This window comes from Pelecanus crispus, chromosome 9, assembly GCF_030463565.1.
Source record: "Pelecanus crispus isolate bPelCri1 chromosome 9, bPelCri1.pri, whole genome shotgun sequence".
Taxonomy (NCBI): Eukaryota; Metazoa; Chordata; class Aves; order Pelecaniformes; family Pelecanidae; genus Pelecanus; species Pelecanus crispus.
In genome coordinates this window covers 11993665-12013076 of record NC_134651.1, presented here as the reverse complement: position 1 = coordinate 12013076, position 19412 = coordinate 11993665, and the positions used below count along the sequence as shown (strand labels likewise).

Below are 19412 nucleotides of genomic sequence, written 5' to 3'. Positions count from 1 at the left end.
AGCTACATGCAAGACTTGAAGCCTCTGCTGGAAAAGTAGATTTCTTCATCAAAATGAAGGCAGAGTAGACCATGTGTAGCAGCCTGTGGTGTGTGGTCCATGTGGTGTCCACCCTTTCCCCCTTTTCTCTGCTCTCTGACAAGACTTTTTCAATAAATGAGTGCTGGTTTAACTCTCTTTTCCTTTCATTCAGGCCACATTTTCTTTTTTCCTTGGGAAATAACACAAGACTTACAACGTGAAATGTTCCTTTTTTGACTTTGTCATAAAAATTAATGAGACTAGAAAAGCTGTTTGTGGACCTGGAAGAGAATCCTAGTGAATAGTATTTCTCTATCCACAAAGCTCTTTCATTTTAATTAGCAAATAAACCAGGAGAGAGCAGTAGGCAGGTATTTCTGTGCAGACTGGGGCTGGTATTCTGTCTACCACATTCAAAAGCAGTGATTTGAGAGTAATCTGATTGGTTGATCACTGTGCTCTATCTTCAAGTTCTCTTGTTCTGAATTTTTTGGGGGTGAGGGAGATAGGGTGATTCATACTTGAGCAAGACAAACCCAAGAGCTGCCAGTTTGCATTATGTCAATGTATGTAAGAAAATATTTAGAAAGAATTTCCATTAAAAGTTCAAAAGCAGGGGTCTCATGCTGACCCTGGCTTTTAGAAGCTCTGGTGGGAAACCTGAATGAAATTTAATTCCACTCAATGTGTTTTCGTTGGCTAACTCCATGTTTTATTATCTCATGCAATGAGATCTTTCTTGGTTTGTCGATTTTCTACCAAGGACAAAAAGTTCATGTATGTAACAGTGCACATATTGAATTAAAGTACGATTAAAGGCATGATGTAATGACCCCCTCTCCTTTTCCTTTCGTCAATATTTGCCTGCAGGGTCAATACATTACAATATTGACTTCAAAGTATTCAATATTTTTTTACCTTCTGAGTGTGTTGGCTTCGAGTGCATGTAATATTAAACCTGTTGGTTGAACTGTTGGTCTAAGACTTACTGTCTAAGTAGTTTCAGGCTTGGATGCCTTAATCCATGTAGAGCAGCTTTCAAGGCATGTGATAATATCACAACACAGCTGTAGGCAGCTTTCTGAGGTGAACCATTTAATCTGCAGACTTTTCTCCCAGCTTCCTAACGAGTGGTGGAATTTGTCCCTTGGCGTGCGATGGGATTATTGCCCTCTCCCCCTGCTGCCATCATATTTACTCTCTGCAGGACCTTCCAGTGACTGTAGGATATGTGGACAAATCTAAACCCCAGCGCTCCCATCTTCCATGTGCGTTTCTGCTGCTTTTACATCTGTGCTCTGTCGAGTGTACAAAGACAGCACAAAAAGCAAGATAATACTTTACGTACTCGAAGTGCTGTGCAAACATGGCTTAATAAAGTTAAGTTAAAATAGTTACGAATTCAAACAGTTGCACAGGGCGGGTTGGTGCTCACTTATCTGAACTCCCAGCTGGGGGCACAGTGGGCTGGGTGGCTCTCCTAATGGGAGCTTGAACCTTCTTACGCTTCCTCTTCGCCTGTCTACATTTCCATTCTCACTCTGCTGAAATCTAGCACTGGTACCCGTCAGAAGGGCACACGGGCAGATGTACTGTGTAATGATGGCAGCTATTAACAATTTATCTTTCAAAAATGTGACACTCTAGAGAAAGGCTTTGATAATATTCTTTGCAAGGTGTTTAAACAAACAGGATTTTTACCAGCATGGTATCTTATTACCTTGTCTTTTTAAAAAAATTAGGGAAAGAAAAAATATTTATACATACCAAGAAGTTAGTGAATACCTCTAAAGAACCAAATGTTATAATTAGGAACCCGCTGCACTTAGAACTATTCTACAAATAAGCATCTCAAATCTAGCCTAGTCTTTCCAGAGAAAACAAAGGTCAATAGGCTTCTTTGAGGATTAGCAAACCAGAATTTCTTGGACCAAGGTACTAATTACTTCCAAAGCTGAGGGTGATTGCTACTTCCAAATCCAAATTATTGCCAAAACCTCATGATAAACCTCAGTAGTACTCCCCTCTAGCCTAACTTTTGAATTAAGATACTTCTAGGCTGGACTCGAAGGATAAAAAGCCTAATCTGAAGGGCAGGCAGGGTAACAGTGGGAATATTCTGCTTGTGGAAAGCTGCGCTTCTGCATAGCCTGATAGGAAGTCATTGAAGCCTTCCCAGGTCCCCAGCAGCAATTTGGGCTCAACCAGGGTAAAGTGGAAACAAGTGCAGCTCTGAGAACCCAGAAGCGTGTGTGACTTGCTGCTCCATACCTGGGTAGCAGTGTCCTGCATTGCTTGTGTGCTTGTAAGGTGGGGTCCCAGACTTCTTGCTTACGGTTGTCTGACAGCAAAGGGATGAGGACTGGGCTCACTGTTATAAGCTGCCTAGTTGGAAAGACTTATCCACATGGTTTTTAAGGGTTTTCACATATCCACTGCTGTGCTTGAGGATTCACTCGTATGTATATTCACTTGTATGTTGTAACCACACTGGCTGTGAATTTGGTAGTGTCCTGAGAGACCACAGTTTTCATCTCAGATGGAAGAGGTGGACAGAAGTATCATTTTTGTGAGGTCTAGGCATAAGGCAAAAAGATGGTACCACTGGGAGAGAGGGGAGAAGGGTCAGAGTTAAATATGTCAGCGGTTCATTTCTATGTGCAGCCTACTGACTTCCTTGTGCAATTTCAGGGAACTTCGAAGTGGGTGTTCACATCGCGGATGTAAGCTACTTTGTACTGGAAGAAACAGCACTGGATAAAGTAGCGAGCGAAAGAGCAACTAGTGTCTATCTAGTGCAAAAGGTAAGGACAACTTTTTCCTTTTTTGTCTGACAGCTGTGTCTTCCGTTTACCATAAATTCATTTTTATGGTTCATTTTCAGATGCCAGCAATCAAAATCTGGCTATTATTGCAGCAAACCTACAAAAATGAGTAAATTGATGCAAACGCAAGAGCTAACATAGCTGCTGACTACCTCGGAGCTTATGGAGGGAGCATGGGGTGAAGCAGCAGTTCATGACCCTGTGTCTGTGGGCAGAGACCTGGGTGTGCCAGGGCTTGCTAGCTCAGGAGCAGCTCTGTGTGAACTTGACTCTGCTGATCTGGAGCTAGTTCAGAGCCCAGAGCTGCATATCCACATTTGCACCATGCTGAGACTGAGATAAGCCTGACAAACCCAAGCTGGCTTGTCTGTTTTGCTGTTGCAGGCTTGAAATTTGCAGGTGTGGTGGTGGTGGAGAGTTTTATTTTTGTCTTCAGTGCAGTAGTAGTAACTAATCCCTCCCAGAAGTAGATGCATAGCAGAGTAGGGTGTAAAACACCCTGTGCAATCTCACATTTTGAGGCGCAACAGTATTTAATGACTTTTCTTTTATCTGGGTATCCTAAATACTGGAAAAATTTGTTTTTCCATCATGCAGTGAAAAGATACTTGAAATTGTACAGATTTTAGTGTAACCGAATGAAATGTTAAAGTCAAGTTTAAAGTTGACTTCTAAACTTAAAACATGAACAGGCTCAAGTTTAACATTATTGGAAAGGAAACATCTAGGTTTTGTCTGCGCCTGTCTCATTTTCAGTTGAATGTGCAGAAACATTTCCTAGCTCATCAGATACTGCCGGCATTGTGCATGCAGGGAAGCCGGGAAGCTTGGCTGTTAGCATCCTGTGTCAGCCTGAAGCATCAGCTGCATGAAGAGGAGTGCTGAGGCAGTCTCATACGAGCGGATTAATCTGCCTCTTCTCACACTCCTATTCAGTCGGGCTGATGTCCTTGTCTCCGTAGCCTTTTCTGGGTTGACAGGGCATCTTTTGTATGATAATAAACATATCCTACTTGCTACTTAGGATTAGGAGTGATTCTTCCCCTCCCTGCATGGATGTTCCCAGGGTTGCTATCCGGGGAGGGTCTTGTAATGATGCTTGTTCCAATAGCTTACTGCGTCCTCTCCACACTTTCCAGATGATAAAATGATTTATTTTACACAATTGAAATCAAATTAGCGGTTTGATATCAAGCTGCTAACTTTTAGTAGCTCTTCCGTAACTTTCCTTGGGTAGAAATAGCTTCAGAAGCACAGCACAGCTCTAGGTGGGTCTCAGTGAGTCTGGTGGATTTTTACGTCTCTGTGGGTATGGGTTGCGTGGAATAGCCATGACAGCAATGCAGAAGTGCCCAAGCTGAGTCGGTGGTAGCGAGGCCAACAGCACACAGGTGCTGCAGTGTGGGACCAACTTAGCAGTGACTTGCCATTCTCCAGGAGGGGGAAGCAATGTGTATCTCCTGGAAACAGCAGTTCTGGCACCAGAGTCTTCCCAATCCTACAGTCTCTCCAGTGATAAGCCCTTGGCTTCTGCGGTGCTCTGCTTCCACCTCTGATGGATGACTTAACGGCCGTAGCTCGCTATGGGAGATTCTATGTGGGCTGGCCCAGGGGGGATGTCACTGCAGGGCAGCAAAGCTGTAGTCCAGGAAGATGTTGTAGCAGTATTTCCAAGTCAAAATACTGTGGTTTGAAGGCATGTGATTGTTTTTAAAGGGAGAAGGAAGATTTTTATATAGAAAGGAGACATGTTTCATGAAATCTAGTTGAATTCAAAAGCTAATTGAATTTTCTTTCAAAGCACTTTTTCCCCCCCAGCACTACCAGTCAGTGACGTGTGATGCCAACATTGTTGCCCATAATCTTCAATTGCTCTTCAGCTACCTTTGCCCAGCTGTCAGGATGAGTGTTTTATGCTTCTGCCCTGCAGAAAATATATTTTAAGAGTGCAAACAGGTTAGATGATGAAACGGTCAATATTTTAATTGTCAGCGATGAAAAGGAGAGAGGGGATGGGCAAAGGAAAGCAGCCAGGCTGTCTGAAACAAGATGGTAGCATGACTCTTGTAGAAAATATGCTTTCCTTTGATGGAACTGATTCCTAAGACAGCTGTGATTCTGCTAGAGGTTAGCACCATGCTAATCCTCCCAAAGAAGTTAAATAAAGCCACATATTTAATTTTCCTGAACCATGTACCCAGAAGGGGAGGTATTGTGTAATTGCTAGCAGTCTATTTAATAAAAGTGAAAAGTTTTTGAAATAAGAGTGTATCAGGTTTTAAGAAGCAAGAAAACCTAAACAGTGTCCTCTTTTTTGGCACATCTTACAGTGTTATTTTAGGTGTGAAGCAGCTCAAGTGAGAGGTCAGCCATAAATCCCTGTAATATTTTACTGGTCCTATTTTATACTGGAGATCAAAGATCGGAACCGTAAGCCTATCTTCATGTTGAGTCCAAGGACTTCGAGACATTCACTTTTGACACCAGCAGGTCGTCAGGGTGTTGATATTTTGATAATCTCAGGCTGGGTAACAAAGAGTTGCTCGAAATTTGAATTCATGGAAGTGTTGATACAACTCTTGAGCAGAAATCTTGGCTCACAAACAAATTGCCTATTTCCTTTGAGTGTCTTTTAGTGTGTAAGCAAGAGGCTTGCTGAGCCCACCCTGTTGTTGGACCTCAGCATCCTCCTCCCAGCTCTGGGGAGAGCAGCTGATGGAAACTCTCAGTTAATACAATCCCTCCCCATTGGACCGGCGGTGGAAGAAGGGGTCACCCCGGGAGTCAGCAGTGGTCGTAACCAACCCGAACCAAGCCTGAGTGGGCAGCCAAAGCAGGGTGCCAGCAGAATGGGGTTGTTTGAAGGGAGCAAAACTGCCCATGTGACTTTGTGAAAATAAGGGGTTATTCTTAACCAGAGTTTGTTCCCTTTTCCCTTTGGTTGACTGATCGATTTTCCCCTTCTGTTCCTTGAAAAGCTGCTACAGCAAGTCCATTGATGAGAGCTGCCCTGGCTAACCCACTCTGAACCTGGCCGGTGAGTCAGTCCTGGCTGCAGCAGATGTTTCTGATTTTAAAGGGAACGACGAGGTTTATCATCGCAGTATGTGTGTGCTCCCTCCCACTGCCCGTCTCCCTAGGAATGAGTCTGAGGCTAGAAACTCGCATTTGGTTTCTGGAAGCACTATATTAGCCAAAGAGGCAAAACAAAACAAAACAAAACAACGGCCTCTCACAAGCAGGAGGTTAGATCTTCCCATGTCCGAAGTGATTCCACCATGCAGAGGAGCCAGCTGCTAAGCAGTGTGGCCGGCCACGGTTACAGGTCCATGTGTTTTGTAACCCTGGGACCACGATGTGTAGGAAACCCCGCAGCCCTGGCAGTGCCTTCTCTTACTCTGGTTTGCCCTTGCTGCCCACGGCTTTGCCATGCCGGGGCATGTGGCTGCCTGCAGGGAGAGCCGATAGCGTGGAGCGGGGGCTGTCAGGCCGTGCTGGGAGCACTAAGTCTCAAGCCATGTACAGTAGCGCTGGAGATTTCGCATGTAGGACTTGGAAGTAGGGAGAGAGAAATCCTCTGTCTGTAATTTGATTTGAAATGCAGACCCACAGCTGTGAGCATTGTGGATAGTCTTTCGCTCAAAGAAGTGCCCTTTCCAGTATCTCTTGGGCCCTGCTAGACTTGTGGGGAGAGATGATGTCTTTTATTAGTTTGACTGATAGAGGGGGATGAAAACCAGACAAGCGCTCACCTTTCTTCAGCCCTGGTTTCTGTGATACATTCATTAGAAAGTATTTCCTGGGGGACATAGGTCCTTTTTTTCATTGTGAAAGTTTTTTCCCTAGCCCTGCTGGGTCGCTCCAACTGCATTTCTAGATTTAACTACATTTATACACACCCCTGTGGCAGCTTTATGATCCCTGTGTAAGCCCAGGTGACTTTATTTCCACCTGCAGTAAAACCAAGCTGAATGATGTGATCCCCAACATAGGCACATCCTTAGCAATTTGCTAAGGAAACCGCTTCATGCTGGAGGTGATATCGCTGGGCAGTGTTTCAGCTAGCTGGATTTCTGCGTGCCGTGGCACTCCACAGGGCAGCCGGCAGACGCCCCTGTCTCTTGGCAGACAGTCACGGGAAGGGCAAAGCATTTAAAAGATGCCGGGCAACCTCTGGATTATTTGAGGCGACGCTACGCAACCCTGATACTTTGCAAATCTGGGCATTAAAGACGTACTTAGGGAAATCTCCTCTCATCCTGCGTCTCCTTCAGAAAGAGATGGAGATAATCCTATTGCACAAGTTCCTTCTGGGCAGCCCCTGGGATAACTCCTGAAACATCTCGCTCTCCAAGTGTGACACAAGTGTGACATTTTTGTATGTTAAATGCTGGGCTTGCAACTACTAAGAATCCTTTCAGCCTGTGACTATCATGTTAAGGGAGAAGGAAATGTGTATTTATAACTTAACCTTCTGTGCTTTGTGACAGTTGGTTTATTCTCTGTGTAGTGTGTGAAGAGGAATCATGATGTTAAAGCAAAGGGAGGCAGTTAGCCAAGACTGTCGTGATGCTGAAAACAGGTTTCTTCTTTTAATTCAGTAAGGTAGATAAAATTGAAATACCTTCAATGCAAGGTCACATTGTCTTATGTTATGCATGTATTTGCTGAGCCCAGGAGAAGGTTGATTGAATTCTTGCTCTCCTGTGAGGCTTCCTCCATGGCTTGGGTTAAGTTACTTTGCCTAAAGTTTCGCTCCTGTAAAACAAGGGTAACGTGGGTTGATGCTTCCCTATTTTGATGCTAGGTTTGTTACAGCTAATTGCTTGGTGAGTGTTTAGTGCTGTAATTATGATCTGAGTTAAAGCTTTGCTTGTGTTTCACATCATTGAAAGCCCTTCCATAGAATTATAGCCTCTCGAATCAGATATTAATCCTGCTCAAGTACACTTAAAACAAGCATCCTGTTGTTTCGTTCAGGCTATTCTTCGTGGATGGGCTTTCATGTTTCATGTAGGCATTTTTCTAGCAGACTGTAATCGCTTCAGGAGATGTGAAGGGAAAGAGGGTGTGCTAAGGCACAAAAATATTCAGTAAGTACAGACCATTATCAGATAATCAATCACAGAGTGGGGGAGAGAGAGGAAAGCTAGTAACTGCAGCTTTTAATTTGGGTGGAAAAGGGCATGGGAGCTTTTATTAAATTACTAGCACTTTGTTCACTGCCACCTGAACTTCAGGGTCTCACAGTGGTCATGGGTGATCTTAGGCAGGCAGGGATTCCGATAGCCTTTAAAGCTATTCTCTCTCCTTTCTGGTATGGGTTGGCACCGCTTATGCTAAATTTATAACCTTTTGGTGTGGGTCCTTCCAGGCAGCATGGCAGAGCTCACGTACTGGATCTGTGAGTTATGAATGTACCAGTATTGTTAATGTACTGTTCACAACTGGAATAACAGAGTTGACGGCCTTTGTGTTGCGGGAAACAGCTTATCATAATCTGTGCCCTTGTGACCTTCCAGCTGAACCAGTCCTGCTGATTCATGTTGCAAGTGACTCCTTGACAGTCACAGACCGTACAGTTAACCTTTTGGCATTAATATGCACTGCAATTAGAATGGATTTATAGCCATTGTCTGGTGCCAAACCACAAATGTGATTAAATATTTCAAGAGTCTTTCCTTCAAAGCAAAAGGTAAATATGAAGTGTGTGCATTTGAGGAGAAAATGGACATCTGAGACTGGTTTTTTTTCTTACTGTTTTAAAGAACGGTTGTTCCCCTGGCATCCAGGTAGAAAAAGTTATCTCTGAAATCACCAAATCAGTGTCACAGAGTTTGGAAGAGCTGGGGTTTGCATGCCAGTTGGCTTGCTGCTGGTCCTATATTTACAGGGTGGCACACAGAGCAATCAAAACGGAAACTAAATTAAATAGCTAAAATATTTTATGGCAACCAAGTAGAGCATTTCTCTCTTTTTCTGGAATGCACCAGCCCACATTGCCACTCAAAATAAACATGAGGAATAACGTGGTTCTTCTTTGAGGGCAGTTATTACTGCTTCTTCACAAAGGTAAATAATCAGAAGAGAACTAAGAATGTGAAACTCTAATAATTAGATTTGCTTCATTAAACAGCTCCTAAATATTATCTTTACTGCAGACTTCACCTGGGAAATAGCTCAGGGGTGGTAGAAACACTTGGAGCTGCTCGGGTTTGGTCTGGTGTGAATATGCTCCAAAACTTTTGCTTTGTTGCTGTAGTCAGGTGAGTAATTAATGGTTTGGTAATTCAGTGTTCAGCAGCAGAAATATTGATTAGTTGGAATGAATTAGGAAACAGGTTAAAAAATCGCTGCCAGAAATTTCTGTTGGCTGACATTTTGTTCAAACAGAGTTGAGTATAGTAAAATAATAATTGTTCTCCCTCTGTTTGCAAACACCATGTTTAATAGCCATAAAACAGGTGCTTTTGTTTATCTCACCAACATCTACACATTCCTGTCTGTGCTACAAAGCACGGCTCAATCTTTATTAAAGCCATGCACCACTCCTGTGATGCTTAGGAGAAGTTTAATTTATGCTTTGAAGGGAGCAGACTTGCCTTACTTGCCTGGTTACACAGTCTTCAGTGGCAAAGCAAGAAACACAGTTCCCAAATCCTAGCTCTTCAGCTCCTGGCTGCCAGAACCGTGTTTCTTCAACATCAAGTTTCCTGATGTGCTGAGCCTTCCTCATTCTTCCCAGTGTCAAACTGGCAGTGGGAAAGAAGTGGAAAACAGAGTAAACGTTGTGACCTTAAAAGCTGCAGAGTGAAGTGTTTGCATAACTGAGGATGCAGGACGCTCCAGGGTGCTTAATCCATACCTCAGAGGGGAGCGCTGGGAATGATTCACAGGTGGGAGACTGACAGCTCCCTCTGGTCTCTTTGAGGGACAGGGCTGATGTGAGTGTTGGTGGCCTCAGCAGTGTCTAACTTCCTCTCCTTTCAGAGGATTTTGATTACTTACTCCATGCTGGCATGCTGTTTGCCATGTAATGTACCTCTGGCATGGGTAATGCATCCCAGAGCTATGATGTAGCCACTCCTGCCACAAAGAATGTGATCCTGAAGGTTTAACGCATTTTCTCTTTTTGTGCATTGGTGAGCCTCTCTTTTACCAGCTGGTTAGGGAAGCTTGGCCACAGACAGGTCTCTACTAAAAGCCCATATCTCACTGAGGTGCTCTCCTCTTCTCTTCCAGGTGATCCCGATGCTTCCCAAGCTGCTCTGTGAGGAGTTATGCAGTCTCAATCCCATGCGAGATAGGCTGACATTCTCCGTGATGTGGAATATGACTCCAGAAGGCAAGGTACCTCGAGCAGTGGGCAGTCATCCTGCTAATCAGTCCTCCCTCGGTGGCCAGACCCCTACTCTTGCAAACAGAGTGGTAAAAATGCCATCCCTTAACACCCAGGTGGATAGCAAAGGACTTGCTGGTGAACAATACTGGAGGATGTAGAACTGTCCCTGTATCTTGTTTCACTGATGAGATACTGTGGAACTTCCAACTGGAATAACCTCACAACATGGTGCAGAAAGGAAGAATATTTGTATGAATCTCAGGAACGGAGCATTTCCTTGCTCCTTGCCATTTCCTTGCCAGGTCACCCATCCATTTAATGTCTTGCCTCCAGCAGCAGCTCACAGCTAATGCTGTGGGTGGGACAAGATGTTTCCTCATTACGCCAAGGCCGCTTTGTGCTCATAGGCAGTTGTGCAATGCACTGGATGAGGGCAGTATCCCTCTGTGGCCTCTCTGGTAAACAGACTATTACATTCTTCTTCAGAGCTGCAAATTATATTGATCCAAATAAAGCGTGATAGCTCTTCAGCAAAGGCACAGCTCCATCCTCTGCATGTGTTATTTCCAGGGAGCAGTTGTGGAGGCTGTCTGTCAGTGCAGCAACCTGCCTTCAGCTGCTTGCCAGCAATCCCCAGGTCTTCATTTCTCTCCCTGTTCCTCTCCCACACACTTTGTAACCCTAACAGTCTCCCCTTTGGTGATCACAGGGTCTCCTCGCTAATCAAGGAGGGCTAAAGACTGCCACTACCAGAGGACTCTCCGATCTATGTGAAGTACACTTTTTGTACTCAGAATTTTTTTTTAACCAGTCTTATGCTCATGCACAACTCTCTCTGTGGAGAGTATTTCTTGTGCCAATTTGGTAATTTTTCACAAAGATTGACTTTACTTCCTTATTATTGTCCTTGCTGCTGTAAAGGATACTGCATCTTGTTTTGTGCTTTAGCAAAATATAGTTGCAGTCGTATATCTGTATTTCTCCAGCGAGTCCCTGCTCTGGCACTGAGATGGGTTTTATTTGTTTGTTGTGAAAAGCGCTCTACTTCCTACAAGCGACAGCATGATTACTCATGGGACCTTCTAATAGTAGCTACTTGGTGGGCCTTTTATTGACTCTGAGTGGTCTTTGAACAGCTAATCGTCAAGTCTTAATTAAAATAAGCTTTTAATTAAATCTTGTCTCTTGTCCCCTGCATTATATACATTATTTGCTTTTCAAACAGTGTTCAGACCAACCCTGTCTGTCCAGTGAGAAAACAGAGGAGCTGCAGCATCTGCCTTACACCCACTCAGGGAGCTGATCTGTGCAGGAGCGGTGGTCTGGGCCATGACCATGCTGCCCCTTGGAAAGCAGACTGCCTACAGCCATCTCAGCAAACTGGTTTCTCCTAGGAGGTCTTTCAGGACTGCAGCCTTAATCGAGGTCACTTGATTTGCATATCAGGTGAAGGCTGGAGAAGAATTTACTCCCTCCAAGAGGAAAAGTGGTTGTAGGGCTTTTGCCCAGCAGGGCATTCTTTCTTGTAAGAGCTTATCTTGTGAGTTGGGACAGCATGCGTCTCCTGTATTTCTAGGTGTTATTATAGCTTCGTCTCAGTCTAAACAGGATCACATGCTCTCCCAGGCTCTGCTGGGTGAAAGGGAGGTGAGTCAAAGGCCCCAGCACAGCCTTTGAACCTCAGCTGGTGGTGGAGAGCCATGAGAGCACTGACATTGAGGACAGGACATTTTTCAGTGAGGGATGCATGATGCTGAAGAGCACTTCGTTGCACCGTGTGTGCACGGCAGGATTGTAACCTTGAGCTTGCAAAGCAGAGCCCAACAGCACTACTGGAGGTGAGAGCTGCTCTGAGCTCCCACTGTTACTGCTCCAAAGCAAATAAGTCTGGAGCTAATGCATCTCCCAAGGAAAAGCCACGCAGGTTCCTCACTTGAATGTGACTATTGATAAGTTGTTGGGGTTTTTAATTCTTGTTTCTTTTAGAAAAATAATGCCAGGCTCTGCCCTTTCTGGGAGACAGGCACTTTCTTGTTTCTGTTGCTTTTGGGTTCTGGAGTTTTATCTTCTAATTTTCCATGAGTGTAATAAAATGTTGCCTGGGTAGCACTCCACATAGCTCCATGGACTCCAGTGGGATAGTGTGACATGATGTATCTGAGATGACTTTCCAAGGGCAGAGGCGTTAACCATATTGTTGCACATGTGCTGTTCTTCAGAAGCAGAGCTGGGCGTTCATAGGAACAATGTAGCACGTTCTTGTTCGGATGCAGTCAACAGAAAGATATTTGAAAACAAACGATGCAACTCTCCTTTCTTAAGTTATTGCCTGCTGCTGTTCGAAGCACAGCTCTGCTGTTTCCTTCTACCAGTGAGGAAGAGAAAGTGCTTCAGTCTGATGTGTCTTCCAGACTCAAAACTGCTGTTGTCAGCCAGGACGTGATATGGACACTATCTTGCATGGAAGAAAGTCCTCAGCCTCCTGCACAGCTATGTCACACCCTCAGGGAGACCCGTTCCACCAGGAGCTGTGCTAATGGGAGGGTTTCAGCTGAGCCACCCTGACTGCCATCACATGATGTGCTGGGGACCACAGCTTTTTCTCAAAAGCAGCCAGAGCTGGGGGAAGCCTTAACGTAACCCTAGAAATGTCTCAGATACTGGTACACTGTCTGGAGTCTGGGTGCACCAGGTTTGCTGTGATGGGGGAGACCTTGCAGACCAGTCTTGTGGGCTACTCGTCGTAATCTCCAAGTCCCAGCTCACAGCCCCCAAATGTTGCTCCTCCGCACTGCTTTGCCCATCCATCAGCCACTGGTACGTGGGCCGGCCAGCCTTGTATGGCTTTCCCCCCAGAGGCAGAGCTTGCCCATTCCTTTGGTGGGGTTTCCAAACCAGGGGTGCAAGGCTGTGGTTACCCAAAGTCTGCTTGGATGGCCACTGAGGACAGAGGTGGAGGGCATTTCCGGGAAATACTTGGACAGTGGGTAGAGTTAAGTTAGCCTGCCGCAGCGAGGCTAAGTCTGGCAGCTCTGCTCACTACACACAGGGATTACTGGACTGCACGGGGCAAGATGTGTCCAAACTCCATTCCTTGCCTACATGACATGTGTTTAATGCATCCAGGCAATCTTGGTGAGAAGGTGTTTATTGGGTACGTTAATAAGAGCTCTCTCAGGGTTGTCACTGTCCAGTTTACACCTGTTAGAGCCATTGCAGGGATGGAAATTGGGCGCTCTGCATCATGCTGCTTGGTTGCCTTTAAGAGACCAAGAACAGAAAAAGGAATTGAGGAAACAGAGAAGTAAAAGAAGTTTAATATCTGCTAGTAATGGGCTGCTTGTTCTGACGCTTTGCCCTGAATGTAGCCTGCCTGAGATTTGACATTCTAGTTATATTCTGGGGGCCCAATATGCTGCATCTCTCATCTTACAAGGAAGTGAGCGGAGCTCTGAAATATTTGGCCTCTTCTAAGCAAGCAGAAAAATGAGATTTTGTTGAAAGCTTCAAGTTCAGACAGCAAAGTGGAAATCCGGTCTGTTGCCTCCTGCAAGGGACAGAGAGAGCTCTTGGAAGCCCATGGCAGAAAGCACCATGTAGCCTCAGAGCTGGATTTCATCCGTAACCTGGGGACTGGGGAAAGTGCTGCTCTTCAGAATTACCCTTCTGGTTTGTGCCCAGTCCTTAAACCTTTTCAACATACATGTACATGATGGAATTGACTCACCTACTTTATAAAGCAAAATGAGAGTGCTTCCCAAACACAAAATATTTCGGGATAATATAACAGTGAGGGCCAGAATGGATAATGACCTTTGATGCCAAAATTAATAGCTGGAGATGGAGAAACTAGCAGGGAAATAGAAGTAGCGTCTGAAAACATTTGAACAGCGAGTTGAAAGAGCTGCCGATTACAACTGGAGGGTCTGTAGAAGTGCTCAACTGAAATGAAGGCTGCTCAGCCTTGCTCCCGGATCATTTCAACACAGAACACTTTTTTGGTGCCTGAGTACCATTCATGTCTTACTGAAGTCTGAAGTATCTCTTTTGCCAACTGGCTAATAGTCTTCAGCTTGCTGGAAGTGGATCATTTAAAGAGCAGTGCAGCCTCTTCCACACCAGAGATCGCACTTGCTTAATATCAGGAGTTTTTTTGGGTCCAGCAGATTACATCAGATATCACTGACCTGCCAGATATGGACCCCTCATCACCACAAGAAACTGAACCACATTTAACGGGATGCAGCAGAGCGCAGAGCAGGTGCTGCCAGTGCTGTCACAGCACCTCTGTCCAGCTTTGTGACTTTCTCTTCCTTTCTTTCTCTGTGGCGTAGAGAAAGGGGCACACACAGAATAACCATGAGCCAAGGGTGGGACCACTTTACATTGCAAGACATCACTTGCTGCATCTCTGCTATTAGGACACTTTCTAATTAGAACTGAGCTTAAATGCCCTGTGACTTTCAGAGCTCTGAGCTGCTGAGTTATACTGCACATATGTTCTGTGGGGCATAAGGGAGGGAGGCAGCAAAGGTATCTTGGGGATCAATCCTTTCCTGTTAAGAAGAGGGTTTGCCTTTCTCAAGCAATATCCTTGATGAGTCTGTCATAGAGAATGCTGGCTGTTCTCCCTGGACACCGTCACTTGCAGAATTTACCTTGTCCTGTTGTGCTGATAAAGGGGTAAGGTGGGACTTGTAGCTAAGGCAGAATTACAATTCTCCATTCATTCTGTGAGCACTTGTGCTTTGAATGGTTTATCACAGACTGCGTCCGTCTCCAGAGCCCTCATGCCAATGCTCTTGACTTTTCTGAAGAGCCTTCTGCCCTTTGTCCCTCTGCACTTTCTCACTGGCTTGATGAACTTTTGGACTCTCTTATATATCTCAGCTGAAAACAGATTTTCCTTTCTGCTTTAAGAAATAATTCTGAATTGCTACTTCTGCATCGGTATTCTGCTACAGAGTTTAAAATGGGAGTGGCTTCTGGTTTAAAATAAAAGAATTTTATAGGCAATTTATAGTTTATTTTCCTCTAGCTTCCAACATAGTTTGGAAGCTCAGAAAGGTTCCTGGCTTGAGTTTGGGCTTAGGACTATAGGCATGATCAGAGAAACAAGGGGTCAGTGACTGGCTATCTCTCCTCCAGACCCACCAAAGTCCTACTCAGGCACTTTCATAAGTGCTAGTCAGACATTGGGGTCCCTGCAGTACTCCTGAAAACAGAGTATTTTAGGGCCAGTCCCTGGTGCCCTGCTGGCCACATATTAATCAAAGAGGTGGAATGCAATCTGCTGTGTTTTAGATAGGAGATCCTTCTTTGCATGTGTGTATCTGCCTGCACCCAGTAACCTTTGAGTCACCTGACTGATTTCAACTCCCAGCGGGGCTGTAGCTCTTATGAGCTCTATGAAAGAGGGGACTCAGGTAGAGGAGAGAGGTCCAAGCAGTTCCTATGTGATGGAAAGACTTTATTATGCATATACACATTATTAGACACTGGAGAATCTATATGGGCAAAAGGTCTTCTGGTGGCCTCAGTATACGAAGATCTTCACTTGAAGTTCACAGTCAGTGATGAGGTCTGGTGTCATTCCTTCCAGTGTTTGTACAACTTCCCAAGCTTTTGTGCACTGGAAGAATAAGTCCTCAGATCTATTTTCGCTTTCCAATTCTGCAGATCCTTGATGAATGGTTTGGGCGGACGGTCATCTGCTCCTGCGTGAAGCTAAGCTACGACCATGCACAGAGTATGATTGAAAGCCCCGGGAAGGTGTTCTCACCTGAAGAACTTCCCCCTGTCTCCCCTCAACACTCAATAGCTGAGATCCAGCAAGCTGTGCTGAACCTGCATCGAATCGCCCAGCACCTCCGCAAACAGCGCTTCATCGATGGTGCTCTGCGCTTAGACCAGGTGAGTAAATCCAGCCTCTGTAAGGGGCTCCCGCTCCAGTGAAGCAATTTCACATTATACTCCCTGAGGATTTCCTGATCAGTCTAAAAACTCAAAGTGGACAGTCAGGCTGGAATAGAAAGGCAGGTTTGTGTGCCAGTGTCTTCTTAAAAGCGGCATCAAATTATGTACCAAAAGCACTAAGTACAGTAGGATCAAAAGAAAAAAGTTCTTGTTTTTTAAGGAGTGATCCATCTTCCAACATTTCTCAAAATCCTAAACCCGTGGTGGAGTGGGTAAGTAACTTACACAGTGCAACAAATCACGATGGTGTCATTCATTATCAAGCAGTTCAGATATCCTCAGTGCACATTTCACTGTGAAAGGCTCATCCTTGACATTTATTTCTGTGCTTGCAATACTCACTTTTTCTACAGCTTTCATAGCAGTTCTTTGGGCAGGGAAAATGACTAAATATTATCTAAGCTAATAATTATAAGTGTTGGGTGTGTTTCAGAGAAAGAAGTGCTAGTGTGGAGGTTTTCTGTCTGGGGTGATTTAAATAATCTTGTATCAGTTGTGGTATGTGTCATTTCTCTTTCACAAGTAGATCCAGATATTTTAGACAATCACAGCAAAAATACTTTTGCATTTGAGGTTCAACTGCTCTGAGGTGCCTTCTGACAGTTTTTGTGGATAGGAGGTTCCAGTAATGGGTAGAACCCAGTGGCCTTCCTGAGGCAGGAGGTAAAATAATCTCTTAATATAAGGAAGCTCCATTGTTTCATTTTGCAAAATGACCATGAGTCAACATAAGGATATTGCTGAGAAAGAAACTAGCGTACTGAGATATGTAAACAGGACTGTTGTATGTAAGAGGTATGTTGTAACCCTTCCATTTTACTTGGAGTTGTGGTGTTGTCTCCAGTTGCAGGGAAGTCTAATTTTAGAGAGATCACTGCAGAGCAAAAGAGCAATGAGTGTCTGTAATCTGCGACCTTCCCCGACAGAGCACGTGGCTTAGTCTGGCAAAGTTGTGAAGAGGAGGCAATGTTCTGTTCCCCATGTCTAAGATGGAGAAGATGAGGCATCTGTATCTTGAATTTCAGTAGAGGAGATTGGGGTTGTACTTTAGGATAAACTTTCTGGTGTAGGAACTGTGGTGTCTAAGGCTATCTTGCCTACATCTGTTGTAGGGGACTTAGAGGACTGGTTAGGCACACATAAGTGAGCCTGGAGCAAGGGCATTTCCTCAAGGTCCCTGCTTGCTCAAAGGAAATAATAATTCTTAAAATTGTATTAAAGTAATTTTTGGAAATCAGACTCCCACTTTGAAGTCCTGCAGAGTTTGCTTAAACCTTTTTTGGAACAGAAGCTTCCTTCTGGCATTTATTGTACAATGGCTAATAAGCTGGGCTTTTGTTCCCAAGCGCACTCTGAATGATAGAGAAACATAAAAAACCCCAACCTTTGCACCTGATGAGCTAACTGGGAAGCCTTGGAGATATCTGGGTTGGAACAGCAGTCCACAGTGACTGGAAGCTGTGGCCCAGAAAGGTCACCAGCTGCATTACACAAGTCACACAGTGTAGTGTGAGCGGTCACCGTATGTGCTTGAGTTGAGTACCTGTTATCAAACTAACCTCAGGGAAAGTATGTTTTAAAACAGCTGTGACATTTTCAATGGGAGGATTTGGCCAGGGAAGCATCCTGTTCCAGTGATACCCCATAAAAGATTAGCGGTGTTTTGTTTTGCTCTGTTACAGAGGAGCTGTTAAAGAGAACGTATTGGAGCATCATTTGTGAGATCAGGGTTAAAAGCCACTGCTAAGGGCACCAGAGAGGGCTGGTTCCTACTCAGCCCAGTTCCTAACCAGTGTGATAAACTGAATCATATCTCACAAATGGCACTTTATGCTGTGCAGAATCTCTCTCCCCTGGCAAGAGTGTCAGAGCGAAAGTAATGGTTTTGGAGAAGGAAGTGTATTTTAGTTAAAGGGGCACTTTCACCGTACTTACTCTTTTCAAGTACTGCCTTAGTAGTTGCGTTTTGATAAACTACACCCTCTCCAGTGCATGGAGAAAGCAGTTGCTGTAAGGCCTGAGTACAAACAGTATGTGAGGGACGGATGTGTGGACATGGCCAGCGGTGTATGGCCGGACAAAGCGATCTGTAGCTTTTAATAGAAAGAGATGAGTCCCTCTGCCTTTGCTCCCTCAGTTCCCTGAGTTCCCATGGACGCAGTTGTGTGGCTGGGTCCAACTTCCAGCCCCGAGCAAGCAAGCAAGGGTGGGTCCGAATGGGAAACACACCTTTCTAATCGCTGGACCTCTCACTGATTTCCTGTTGAGTAATGTAAATCCTGAACAATGGAAGACAAACTCCAGCAGGAAACTAGGGGCAATGAATTATCAGATTCCAAATAAATATGTGAGTGAAGGAAATGATCATCCCACAATTTTAAGGGAGGGGGTGGCTGGGCATGGATGACTCCCATGCTTTTTTTTCCAAGGGATGTGAGCCCTCTTCCTATACATTGCATTATGTTTGAGAGTTTCTACCTTGGGGTCACTCCTCATGGAACAGTGATGACTTTTTTTTGCTTACTTCCACCCCGCCATTTTTCAGTGTGATGTGCTCTGATGCTTCCTGTTGGTATTAAGAAAATTTTGGGGGAAGAATGTCCTGTCCTGCTTTGTCAGTGGCCATGGTGCTTTGGGCTGGTGGTCTCCCTGATGGCCTCAGTTTCCCCTTTGGAATGATATCAGTCTCCCCCATAGCATCCATATAATTTGGGATTTATTCCCCAAAACTAAGAACATCTCTCAAATGAAGCCATTCATGGGTGTATCTTTATAATAGCAGAAATACTGGTTGGCCAGTAACCCCTTACACCTGATATAGGATGGCTCCAGTAAGATGCAGCAGTGTCAGGCTGGTCGTGCCGTGGTGAGGGGAATGTTTCCTGTTTGAATGGTGCTGCTGAATTTTTATGACCTAGTGTGAGAGCGGCATCTGCTTGCCCATGTTTTTATCTTTTAGCAGTAATTTTAGGAGCAGGAATCTCTAGCTCAATGGATGAAGAATATATATTTTTTTTTTTTTTAGTAACTTGGGAATTACATATCTGGGTCACACAGAGACCTTGAGACAAATTACAGAGGTAGCACATGGTCTTGAAAGCTAAGGATTTGTGCATTCAGTGTCAGCATATATGCGTCTCTTTGAGGCTGTGTAACTTTGAATTCCTGCCTCAGTTCAGTCCTGGCCGTGGCAACCTACATACCTGCCACTCTTCTCCCCACCCAGTTCCTTTCATGCCTCTGCAGAC

The 19412-nt window shown here is 44.7% G+C and overlaps 1 protein-coding gene across 1 annotated transcript in view; it reads left to right on the top strand.

The window, feature by feature from the left end:
* The window catches only part of DIS3L2 (DIS3 like 3'-5' exoribonuclease 2), a 196722-nt gene that overhangs the window by 113843 nt on the left and 63467 nt on the right, over positions 1-19412 (top strand). Inside the window, 3 exon segments of the mRNA XM_075716108.1 lie at positions 2713-2825; positions 10089-10196; positions 15868-16101. Coding sequence (XP_075572223.1) covers positions 2713-2825; positions 10089-10196; positions 15868-16101 — 455 coding nt within the window.